Source organism: Henningerozyma blattae, chromosome 1 (assembly GCF_000315915.1).
Source record: "Henningerozyma blattae CBS 6284 chromosome 1, complete genome".
NCBI classification, from domain to species: Eukaryota; Fungi; Ascomycota; class Saccharomycetes; order Saccharomycetales; family Saccharomycetaceae; genus Henningerozyma; species Henningerozyma blattae.
In genome coordinates this window covers 854,884-868,307 of record NC_020185.1, presented here as the reverse complement: position 1 = coordinate 868,307, position 13,424 = coordinate 854,884, and the positions used below count along the sequence as shown (strand labels likewise).

At 32.9% G+C, this 13,424-nt stretch overlaps 3 protein-coding genes across 3 annotated transcripts; 2 read left to right on the top strand and 1 right to left on the bottom strand.

Moving 5' to 3' along the window:
- Positions 1 to 628: 628 nt before the first annotated feature.
- TBLA0A03510 (sugar porter family MFS transporter) lies at positions 629 to 2,341 on the top strand (the record flags this gene model as incomplete). The annotated part of the gene is made up of 1 exon (XM_004177621.1): positions 629 to 2,341. The coding sequence occupies one exon, from the start codon at positions 629 to 631 to the stop codon at positions 2,339 to 2,341; it is 1,713 nt and encodes a 570-aa protein (XP_004177669.1).
- A 1,091-nt stretch (positions 2,342 to 3,432) lies between these two features.
- Positions 3,433 to 5,154, top strand: TBLA0A03500 (sugar porter family MFS transporter; the record flags this gene model as incomplete). The annotated part of the gene is made up of 1 exon (XM_004177620.1): positions 3,433 to 5,154. One exon carries the CDS (start codon positions 3,433 to 3,435, stop codon positions 5,152 to 5,154), a length of 1,722 nt encoding a protein of 573 aa, XP_004177668.1.
- Positions 5,155 to 6,948: 1,794 nt separating this feature from the next.
- Positions 6,949 to 8,673, bottom strand: TBLA0A03480 (sugar porter family MFS transporter; the record flags this gene model as incomplete). Its single annotated transcript, XM_004177619.1, has 1 exon — positions 6,949 to 8,673. One exon carries the CDS (start codon positions 8,671 to 8,673, stop codon positions 6,949 to 6,951), a length of 1,725 nt encoding a protein of 574 aa, XP_004177667.1.
- Between the last annotated feature and the right edge of the window lie 4,751 nt (positions 8,674 to 13,424).

Sequence of the window (13,424 nt, the reverse complement as noted above, 5' to 3'; positions counted from 1 at the left end):
CAAGAGTTTATAGCCAGGTTACGTAAGGCTTTAATTAAATATTGCAGTAAACATTAGACTCCGGACTTTTTAGTGCGAGATTGCTTGACAATGGTAGGTGGAAAAACTATAGAGGACAGCTATTCTGTGTTTATTATTTTGAACTTTTTAAAATTATGCTGATCTTTAAATTATTGCTACTATAGAGCGAAACACCCACACATATTCTTTTTTTGGAAATTATTCTACCCTTCTTTCTCAAATTTTGGCCCAATAATATATTGGCATTGTTAAGGGACCACTTAGAATAGGCCAAAATTCCAAAATTCAAATCAGCCGTTCATCAAGTGCATAAATGTTGCATAGTTACCGGAAAAACTCTGTTCAAGAAAGTTTTTCCGGACATATTTGTTAGGTAAAGAATAATAATAATAAGTATGTTCTATGCTACCAACAAATAAATGGAATACGTCATATTTTTTTATTTCTCTTGGCTTAAATCAATTAGTAAAATTTTATTTGTGTTGTAAAAAAAGTCAATAATCTAAGATATAAAAGAAAATGTATTTTGCCTTTTGAGTCGTTCTTTTTGAATCATTCTTTTTGAATTAACTAATAAAATTAAAATCCTAGAAAGATAACAATCACAATGGAATCAACACCAGACATAATTACACCTTCCAAGTCTCTCGAAACGATCTCTACTGAGACAGAAAATAGTAATAATTTACATACCTCCAACTCTAAGGAAGAATCATATGAGGAAGAATATACCAATGAGGTTTCACATACAGAAGAAATCCTAAATCCAAATACTGGCAGTGGTGTCTATGTATTTGTATGTGTTTGTTGTGTAATGGTAGCCTTTGGTGGGTTTATCTTTGGTTGGGATACAGGTACTATATCCGGTTTTGTAGCTCAAACTGATTTTGTAAGGAGATTTGGTTCTAAACATGCAGATGGCACCCCATACTTATCTAAAGTTAGAATGGGTTTAATCGTCTCGATATTTAATATTGGTTGTGCCATTGGTGGGATTGTTTTATCAAAAGTTGGTGATGTTTATGGCCGTAAAATGGGTTTAACAACTGTGGTCTTAATATATATTGTTGGGATAGTTATTCAAATTGCCTCAATTGACAAATGGTACCAATACTTCATTGGTAGAATTATTTCTGGTCTAGGTGTTGGTGGTATTGCAGTTTTCTCACCTATGCTTATATCTGAAGTTTCTCCAAAAGCAATGAGAGGTGCAATGGTTTCCTGCTATCAGCTGATGATTACCTTGGGTATTTTCCTAGGTTACTGTACTAATTATGGTACCAAGAACTATGATGATTCTACTCAATGGAGAGTTCCTCTAGGTTTATGTTTTGCATGGGCATTATTCATGTTGGGAGGGATGACTCTTGTACCTGAATCACCAAGATATTTGGTTGAAGTTGGAAAAACTGAAGAAGCAAGAGCTTCTTTAGCAAAGGTGAATAAATGTGCAGGCGACCATCCATTTATTCAACAAGAATTGGATTTAATTGTCTCAAGTGTAGAATTAGAAAAAACAGCTGGTGTTGCAAGTTGGAGCGAATTAATTAAAGGGAAACCACAAATGTTTCAACGTACTATGATTGGTATTCTTGTTCAATCTTTACAACAATTAACAGGTGATAACTACTTCTTTTATTATGGTACAACAGTTTTTACTGCTGTTGGTATGAACGATTCTTTTGAAACCTCAATTGTATTTGGTGTAGTTAATTTATTCTCCACCTTCTGTTCATTATTTACAGTGGACAGATTCGGTCGTCGTAATTGTCTATTGTGGGGTGCCGTTGGTATGGTCTGCTGCTATGTTGTATTTGCTTCAGTAGGTGTAACAAGATTATGGCCTGAAGGCAAAGATGCTGGAGTAACATCAAAAGGTGCTGGTAACTGTATGATTGTATTTTCGTGTTTTTATATATTCTGTTTTGCAACTTCTTGGGCACCAATTGCTTATGTTATTGTTTCAGAAACATTCCCATTGAGAGTGAAATCAAAAGCAATGTCGATATCCACTGCAGCAAACTGGATTTGGGGGTTCTTAATTGGTTTTTTTACTCCATTTATTACCGGTGCTATTAACTTTTATTATGGTTATGTTTTTATGGGATGCATGGTCTTCGCATGGTTCTATGTTTTCTTTTGTGTACCAGAAACCAAGGGATTAACTTTAGAAGAAGTAGATGAAATGTACACAGAAGGTGTTTTACCTTGGAAATCTTCGAATTGGGTTCCAATTTCCCGGAGGGATGACTCACACAATATATCTGATATAAAAGATGATGGAAAACCTTTATACAAAAAAATGTTTGGCAAGAATTAAAGAAAATTAGCAAAAAAATTATTAAAGGCTAACAATTTTCCCTGTTTAAAACTATTATACTCAAGAAGAAAATTTAAAGTTCACATATCTTCTAGACAATATTCACATTTTATGACTCAACAAAAAACTCTCGGATAGTAAGGTCACGTAACTCCTTAATATTTACAAACAAAGAAGACTAAATTATTGATTTTTTTAACAAGCTGACTCAATTCATGTCAAAAATATATACACATTACCTATTAGTTCCCGAAATAATCTATCAACTCTCATTTTATATAGTATAAGAAGGAGCTATGATATTGAATCAATTTTTTATATTACCGTTTTCTCGATGAAAATTGATAAAAATTGTCTTACTTTTTTCCTATTTTAGAATTGGGATATAAGTCACAAAATATTAGGCTTTTTTCGACTATATACTATAATTTGGGTTGCATTTTATAAACAACAAACATATTAAGCTACTTATTTCAAAATTTTATTTTTGTTTGCTTTCACTACTATAGCTGTTTGCTATATTTACTATAACTTCTCAATAATTTCTTGCTCCTTATCGAAGAAATCTGGCCTTATAGTAATTATAAAATAACTGGAAAGGCCTACACGTCATCTTCAGCTTATTTATCATATGCCTGTATATATGGAACATCGTAGGCACGCTTCTGTGATCGGGTTAATAGTATTATCCGGGAATGCAGGGTGTTCTGAGGCCGGAATAACTACGCACCCAACTCGGCCGTCGGATGATGTTATTCCGTGGAATTCCGCTACCATTGAGCATTTTCCCAGAATGATCCGTACATATTTTTCCGGGATTCTCCGCATAGGATCAACAGGGCAATACGTATATGAAAGAGTTGTAGAAAAATAGGCGAGATTAATCAGTAAATTTTATATGATACCAAGCGACTTGTCCTCTCTCTATTAACCCCACACGTATTTCTTTTCTTCACAATTTTTTCAAAAAAAAACAACATATAAAATGAGCCAAAGTTGCACCGAAATTCAATCAAATTTCAATACTTTCCCATTTTTTCTAGTTACAAGAATAACAATAAAAACAATTTTATGTTTACTAACATATAATCATGTCTGACGTTGATACAACTATTGAACAAGAAAAATTGCACGAAAATAAAGCCACTGGGAATGGTATTTCTGCCTCAGCAGATAGTGCATCAATGAGTTCAAATATCGAATCAGAAAATTTCAAAAATTACGAAAATGAAGAAGATTTCGAATCTACTCCAATGACTCCTCCACCAGCACCAACCGGTACCAACTGGGGTGTTTGTGTATTGTGTTTGATGGTTGCTTTCGGTGGTTACATTTCCGGTTGGGATTCTGGTACCATTGGTGGTTTCGAATCTCACACTGATTTCTTAGCTAGATTTGGTTCTACCAGTGGTTCTGGTAAGCGTTATTTGTCCAAGGTTAGAACTGGTTTATTGACTTCCATGTTCAATGTTGGTCAAGCCATTGGTTGTTTCTTTTTAGGTCGTTTAGGTGATATTTACGGACGTCGTATCGGTTTAATCGTTGCATCTGTTATTTTCATCATTGGTTCCGTTATTCAAATTGCCTCTGTTAAGGCTTGGTATCAATATATGATTGGTAGAATCGTTGCTGGTATTGGTTGTGGTTTGATTGCCATTTTGTCCCCTATGTTGATTTCTGAAGTCTCTCCAAAGAACATGAGAGGTGCCATGGTTTCCTGTTACCAATTGATGGTCACTTTAGGTATCTTTTTAGGTTACTGTACTAATTACGGTACTAAGAGATATCACAATTCTGCTCAATGGAGAATTGGTGAAGGTTTACAATTCGCTTGGTGTTTATGTATGATCGGTGCTATGATGTTTGTTCCAGAATCTCCAAGATTTTTAGTTGAAAAAGGTAGAATCGAAGAAGCCAAACGTTCGATCGGTAGATCAAATGGGGTTTCTCCAGATGATCCACTTACCTTATGGGAATTAGATGAAATTCAAGTTGTCGTGGACAAGAGCAGAGCCGAAGGTGAAGCTGGTTGGTCTGACTTGTTTGATACTCAACATAAGATTTTACAAAGAGTTATTATGGGTATTATGATTATGGCTTTGCAACAATTGACTGGTGCCAACTATTTCTTCTACTACGGTACTACTGTTTTCCAAGCTGTTGGTATGCAAGATGGTTACGAAGCTGCCATTGTTTTCGGTGTTGTTAACTTCTTCTCTACCTGTTGTTCATTATTATTCGTTGATAGTTTGGGTAGAAGAACCTGTTTATTGTGGGGTGCCGCTGGTATGACCTGTTGTATGGTTGTCTTTGCCTCTGTTGGTGTTACTAGATTATGGCCAAAGGGTAAGAACGGTGGTGAAACCTCTCAAGGTGCTGGTAACTGTATGATTTGCTTCTCCTGTTTCTTCTTATTCTGTTTCGCTACTTCCTGGGCTCCAGTTGCTTTCGTCATTATCTCTGAATCTTTCCCATTGAAGGTCAAGGCCAAGGGTATGGCTTTAGCTATTGTTTCCAACCAAATGTGGAACTTCTGTATTGGTTTCTTCACTCCATTCATCTCAGGTGCTATTAACTTTGCCTACGGTTACGTTTTCATGGGCTGTCTAGTCTTTGCCTGGTTCTACGTTTTCTTCTTTGTCCCAGAAACCAAGGGTTTACAATTAGAAGATGTCGATTTGATGTGGAGAGAAGGTACTTTACCATGGAAATCTGCCTCTTGGGTTCCACCATCTGAAAGAGGTGCTGATTATGATGTTGATGCCATGGCCAATGATGATACTCCAGCCTGGAAGAAAATGTTTGGTAAATAAACATGATTTCAAAAATTTTTAATGATCAATTTTGCTCTATTCATTCCATTTATTCTTTTCTAATTCTAATTCTATTTTCCATTTTTTTGAAGTTCAATATATTTTCAACTTCAGTTTAATCACATTTCGTATTCTTATTCGTTATTTTTGATTATCATTTTCTCTGCATTCACTTTAATTCCATCTTATTACGATCTTTACAAACAATTATATATCCAAAATTTTAATGCTCTTTCTCTATCTCTTTTGTGTACTTTTGTTTTATACATTTTATAAAATTTATATCAAATTCTTCTCTATTTAAATTACATTTCATTATACTACTTCTACTAATAAAAAATTTAGCAACGTTTGATATTAATTATGGTATCGTCTAGATTTAGCAAATACTTTTCAAATTTACTTGTAAAATAAGGATCAAATACATAAAATAAATTTGGAATGTTAAATTACCATAATCTAAAGATTAGAGTAAGGGAGAAATAATTATATGCCATAAAAAACAATATATTATTATAAAAATTTACTAGATAAGTTTCTCTCATTCTAAGCATGCATACCCTTTATTGGGTTGTATAAGCAAAAAAACATCAAATTAGGAGAATAGGTATAACACTGTGATTAATATAAATTCTATCATTAGTTATAACCATAAACTTTGTTTTGATTAGAATTTATTTTTGATGTGCTGTTCATTACATCTATCCTTCAAATCTCAGAATGGAACAGTCACAAGAGCAAAAGGGTTGAAGTTGTCTGCGACACAAACATTCCTTTCGGAGAAAATGCTGCAGGAAGAAAAGTAAACAAATGACCTGCAGAGAAGAGGCTGTAGCTAAAATGCAATGAGAAAACAACAATGCTTTATATTGTTGATAACATTCGAACATAGAATTCTAAAAAAATGCTCCAGTAGCTCTAAATATCAAAAAAAGCTATTAGTTAATTAGGGCTTAAACCTCAAATAGGAAAAAGAAAAGTTTAATAGATTTTAACTTAGCAATGCTATAAATTTTAATTTGTTTACAGTAAGGAAGAATTTGAAACTCATATTTGTTTTCTTCTCTATAATTTTAAACATAAATGTTTAACTTTGCAACATTAAAATTTGGCTCATCTGAGTATAGTACATAATTTAAACACTGATTTTCCATCTAGTAGTTTGATGAAAACTTGTTTTTTTAGTAAAATTTTATTAAATAATCTTTTATTTAATATATTATACACAAATTTAATTCCCCAAATAAACTCTGGAGCTTTGAAAAGCTGTTTAAAAGAAATATTACTTATGTTGATTATTTATATTAATTAGCAAGTAATGATACAGATGCTAATCTTCAAACAACTAGCTTATTATTCATTTGTTAAAGTACTGAAATATGCTTGGTACTAATAAAATAAAAATGTAGTTGTCTTGATTTTCTGAAACAAGTGGAGCAAGAAAAATAATACTAGTTTACAAATATTTAAGTTGTATAGAAAACCCATTAAATAATTTAAAGATTAAAAAATTAGAGACTTATTAGAAAAGGGGGTAATAACAAAGTATTTAGTTAAAGAATTATACGAATTAGGAATTAATTAAAAATTAGATTAAAAGGTCATAAGGGCAAATATATATATATTAGGAAAAGAGTGCAAAAAGTAGCAAAAACATCAAAATAATGTGTACCAAAAAACAGAAATGAGATAGAGGATAAGTTAATTAAACGTGAAAAAATAAAACGGTAGATCTGAAAAATATTTTGAAAGGCAAATAGTGTAGATCCAAAAGTAATAATAAAAATTTATAGCTTAGTGCTTACCTAACACCTTCTTCCAAGCTGGAGTATCATCATTGGCCATGGCAGCAACATCATAATCAGCACCTCTTTGAGATGGTGGGACCCAAGAAGCAGACTTCCATGGTAAGACACCTTCTTCCCACATAACATTGACATCTTCCAATTGTAAACCCTTAGTTTCTGGGACAAAGAAGAAAACGTAGAACCAAGCGAATACTAAACAACCTAAGAAAACGTAACCGTAGTAGAAGTTAATGGAGCCGGTAATGAATGGGGTGAAAAAACCAATACAGAAGTTCCACATTTGGTTGGAAACGGTACCCAAAGCCATACCCTTGGCCTTGACTCTCAATGGGAAAGATTCAGAGATAATGACGAATGGAACTGGGGCCCATGAAGTGGCAAAACAGAAGATGAAGAAACAAGAGAAGACAATCATACAGTTACCAGCACCCTTGGATGAAACACCGGCATTTTTACCTTCTGGCCATAATCTAGTAACACCAACTGAAGCAAAAACAACCATACAACAGACCATACCGGCAGCACCCCATAATAAACAAGTTCTTCTACCGAATTTATCAATTAAATACAAAGCAAAAAAGGTAGAAACGAAGTTAACAACACCAAAAACAATAGCAGCTTCAAAACCATCTTCTAAACCAACAGACTTAAAAATAGTGGTACCATAGTAGAAGAAATAGTTAGCACCGGTCAATTGTTGCAATGCTAAAACCATGATACCCATAATAACTCTTTGGAAAACCTTGTTGTGAGTTTGGAACAATTCACCCCAACCGGCTTGACCTTCAGCTCTTTCCTTTTCAACAGCAATTTGGATTTCTTCAACTTCAGAAATAACAGCTGGATCATCGGCATGCAATTTGTTGGAAGTGGCAACAGAACGCTTAGCTTCTTCTAATTTACCTTTTTCGATTAAAAATCTTGGAGATTCTGGAACAAACATCATACCGCCGACCATAAATAGACACCAGGCAAATTGCAAACCTAGACCAACTCTCCATTGAGTAGAGTCAGAATAAGTCTTGGAACCATATTCAGTACAATCACCTAAGAAAATACCCATGGTAATCATCAATTGGTAACAGGAAACCATAGCACCTCTCATGTCCTTTGGAGAGACTTCGGAAATCAACATAGGAGACAAGACAGCAATAACACCCATACCAATACCAGCAATAATTCTACCAATGAAGTATTGGTACCATTTGTCAATAGAAGCAATTTCAATAACAACACCAACAACAAAGATAACAGTGGCCATAATTAAACCTAAACGACGACCGTAAATATCACCAAGACGACCTAAAGTGACAGAACCAATAGCACAACCAACATTGAAAATAGAAACCAATAAACCAGTTCTAACCTTGGATAAATAATGTTCACCGTCCTTATTTGTAGAACCAAATCTTCTCTTAAAATCAGTTTGAGCAATGAAACCACCAATAGTACCAATATCCCAACCGTTAATGAAACCACCGAAAGCAACCATAACACAGGTCAAACAAACGGTGATGTAAGCGGATTTAGGTTTCTTTGGTATTTCAATAGCATGAGGAGAATTTTCATCTCCAGAAAAATTATCTACACCGTAGTCTTGTTTTAATTCATCTTCTTTTTGAAAATTATTTGATTGAACTGATTCAGTGTCAGTATTCACAACTCCGGTATGATCAGAGCTTGGATCTTCGGTATTAATAACACCAGACATTTTAAACTAAAAAAGGGCTTGTTTTTATTTTATTTTAATTACTGTGTAAGCCAGTAAATTAATTTGAATTATTGATATTTTATATAATTTTAAGAATAAAATTGAAAAACAGAATAATTGAAAATATACAATTTCTATTCAAATATGTGTGCTTTATATATCTTAAATTTTTCATTGATAAGCAATATTTTCACAAACTAATTGTAGGTGAATGTGCAATACCCCAGCTTATCCTATGACATTACAATAAGACACGAAATCACTCAAATTACCAAAACAATCAACGCTAGAGTGCATTCTAATGGAATTTCTTTTTCTGCTATATAGCTTTATTTGACTATGATAGGACCCAACAAGGAGCTTTTCGTGGGAGTTATATAACTCTAAGCCTTTTGATAGAAGTTTCTTAAAACGGTAAAGGTATCGTAACTCTTCATCTTAAAGCTAGGTAATATCCACAAATTGTCAATGTCCCTTTACGAAAGAAAGTTTTTCCAGTAACAATTGCAGATTCTCGTGGCTAGTAGGATTCCACTCATCAGGATACACTGAGGTGTTCATAAAAACATAGGATTCCCCATACTCAAATTGCGTTATTCAATATTCTCTTCAAAAACATTGCTGACATCCACTAATTGAAAATGGCCTATGTGCCTATGCTTCCAAGATGCAGATTGCGGAGAGCCTACAACTTGCAAGATATCGGCCAGTCCGGACAATATATGCAGCCATTTACTTGCTATCATAGACAAATCTGCAACCTGTTTATCCGTACGAATGGCATAATGTAGATTAGTTTCTCCGTCTTTTACTGGTTTGTTTTGGGTAACGGTTGCCTCAATACTGGAATGCAAAACAAGACTTCTTTTAGTTGCTCTGGACCCCTTCAGCGAAACTCACGTACCACTCACCAATCCATTCCTTCCGCATACACCTCCGGGATTATGCAACAAGATCCTTCCTAATCAATCCCTGTTAAATGTGTTCTTCGTTTGATGTAACTATCACCACAGGCAACAGTATCACTTTCCACGAAATGCTCTCCACAAATTCACTACTTCTACACTTTAATTTTCGGAGGCTATCCAGATCGGTCTACTTCTTCGGACATTGTGAGAGCCGTCGCGTCCAAACCCGGCCGTTATTTTCCAGTTCTGTTAGAAACTTTAATTAGATTACTGGGGTTTCTATCCTAGCGCCAATTCCAGGATTCTAAAAGTAATAACATGTTCCTTTGTTCTTCCAATTTTTTTTGTATTCTATTGCCTGTGCTACTCAAAATATTTCATAATAGTAATTTTCGTTAACCCGATAGAATAATTTTTACTTGAGAAATTTAATGCTTACTAAGAAACTCCATTAGGTTCCCCTAGTTGCCATCTTGAAGAGATCCATGAGCTATTTTCGTGTTTCATGTGATATGCATCACCTTTAAAAACATGATTATCCGTATTATTCATGGGCTTGAATAAAATGTTACGGTAATATTTGGGTCATTACAAGATGTTCTCAACTTTCCAACAATTAGCTTCTTCAGATCACCTCTGGAAAGGCGTATTAATCCTAAAGCTGTATAAAGCATTAAAAGTGGGATAACTAAGCATGTACTCCATATTAGGATTCTTCCTTTCAAAATTCCTATAACAGAGTTTGCTTGTATCTTGGCGTAACTTATTTATTTTTGTTCTAGAAAGCTAGTTTACTATTTCTGGTAAATAGAAGTAAGATGAAAACAAGTAAGGAGAGTTCTTTGCTACGAACCTCAGTTCGATACAAAGCTTTCCTTTTTTTTACCATTCAAAACAACAGTGAGAAAAAGCAATGAGAATAAACACGCTCGTTTGAATCCTGATTTACAAAGTTGGCTTACTCTTACAACTAGTTGTACATGACTAATATTACCTAATTATGTTACTCATAGTTTTTTAGGTAATTCTAATGTTGAGTTCTAGTTAAAAGTATGGTACTTATAGTAGTTAAACTTTCGACTTACTTTAACGATAAAAAGAAAGGTATCAGAGTTGTTCAAGTGACAAATAGTAGTAAATTGGGCAAAGTACTAAACAATTAAACATAAGTTACACGACTATGATCATTCCAGAAATTCATGCATTTGCTATATCTAATTGAATATAAAAATACTACATCAGGATCCCTTAACTTCTCTTCCAGAAGTATCTATTTAATTTAAGGACTAAACTATATGGAACCAGATATGTATAGAAGGCACAATAAAATGTAATTAAATATATAATTTTATTATAGTAAGCAAGTTGCTATACCATGTCAAATTTCAGTAGAAAGATACGTTTGCTAATTATTTGTAAAATTTCATAGTAATGTGTTTTTTTATAAAATATAATTTGTCGCCCCGTACAGTATCACCCATGGGCATCCATAGAAATAATATTAACATTTGAACAAAAAATAAGAATCTGTAATGACTATTCCACCATCATGGTATTTTATATTATGTAAATTAATGGTGCTTTAAGATAAGCATAGGTCCAATCAAGTTAAAACAATTGGAACCTTGCCCGGTTTCTATCTTGACAATTGTATGCTCTGTTGTCCTGTAGTTAATTTGGTCTTTTCAAATACAAAATATGTGTAGTACTTGAGTAAATTCCTGATTTTACTTTGAACGCTTTTGTCTTCAAATACTGTTCAATGCTTTTGTGAGCGATTATGCTTTTTCTATTACTAAATCTTTTCAACTTAGACTATGTAGTGCAACAAAACACTAACTGTTATTTGCTTGTCCTTCTACTAGCGATTTACTTACTATATATAAAAGCAATTGTAAGGAGCATAAGCTTTGATATGTAAACATTCAAGAAGTTTAGATGCAGTCACCAGAAGTTAAACCGTAATACTAGTGCATATATTTGGGTAATACAAAATGATGCAAGTCCATTAAATCCCAAATTAGGAATTTATAAGCTATTTACAGAATTTTATGAAATAGCATATGGTTGAAAAATTGCAATGGTTACATTCTCTTCTTTGTTTTATTCTAAGTTAATGAATTTTTCATTACTAATTGAGAAACAACAAAATTTTAGCGTAAAACATGTGTTAAACACTAACAAATATAATTAAAAGTATAACAGTTGTTTAATTAGGATAGAGAAGCTATAGTATCCTAACAAAAGATTTGTCTTGCTTTTGAATTGTAATTTAATGAATGGAGAAATACCAATGGATTATCTATCATGTAATAATCCTTTCAATAAGAGTCTAAAAAAATCGACTTGGATAATTGGAAAATAAAAAAAAGACTGTCTATTAAGGAAACTGGATAGAGAATATCCGATTGGATAGTATAGATTTTGCAATAAATCCTCAAGGCTTTTAAAATGACATAAATTTGCGGAGCCGAAAATCTTTGTACAGTATAATATTCGCAGAATCATTTATAAAAATTAATTCAAATTAAAGATACTCCAGAATAAACCCGCAGCATCACAGAGCATAACGGGGAAGCACAGAAAAATGGTATAACCAACATATAATTCCGGGGTACAGGTAACTTATAGCGGAGCTAGCAAGGTAGAAATTTTATTATCCTCCTAAATAGCACCTTCAAAATTTTGCACAAGAAATGCAATGCGGAGTTGCCTAAAAGGCTATGGAAAAACTTCAAGTTTTATTCCGTTTTCGATGGTCATTCATAATAATTATGATAATTATTGTGTATATTAATTATTAAATTTTGGGACAATAGGCGAAAACAGTATTAAGAAGAGAAAAATAAAATTAAGATTGATAATTATTCCAGTCTGGGGGACTATTTGGCAAATTCATATAGTCTATCTTTGTACTGTAGCAATTAAATTACATTAATCAATAAACGGTTTCTTTAAATTACAGATATTCTTTATCTCCGGCCAATTGGAAAAAGTTGGTTCTACAAAGTATCTTCCATTTATCAATCCAAGAATATATTAAAAACAAATTTTGTATATTGTATTTGTTCCATGCTACTTTGGTAAGCTTTCTTTTCTAAGTTTAAATTTTTATTATGGCGACTTATTATCGGAATAAATCATAAATTTGTAGATATCTAAATTTAAAATTTAAGCCATTAGCAAGTATATTATTGGGCTACCCAATTTTAATAATAGTTTCCTCTTAGTAAACTGTATATTTTTTTTCTAAAAGTTTACAATAACCTTTGCCTCAAGCAAGCAAAGGTTATTGTAAAAGAAAAATCTTTCATGAGTTAGGTATTGCTCCTTTTAAAAAGAGACATAAATTGTGGGGAACTATTCTTAGATTAAAATTGCGTATACAAAAATATATTTTAAATGCAGAAAAGCAGATTAAACAACTACAAATATAATTTCATTATATATTAGTAAATTAAATTTTGAATAAATAGGTATATCATTAAGAGCAGAGAGCGTGTGCAAGAAATTCATTTTGAATAACTTGTAGGAGGAAAATCGAGAGAGAATAAAAAATAGTGAGATATAGTTGGTCCTAGAAAAAAAGTAAAAATGAGATAGAAGGTATTAAACGTTAACGAAAAAGAATAGGAAAAAGAAAAATTAGGACAACATCAATGGAATAAAAAAAATTAAATGAGATTAGTTGATTAATATCAACTCATGCAACACGAAAAGTTTAATGTCTACCGAACATCTTCTTGAAGACTGGTTGATCATCGTTAGCCATGGCATCGACATCGTAGTCAGCACTTCTTTGAGATGGTGGGACCCAAGAAGCAGACTTCCATGGTAAGACAC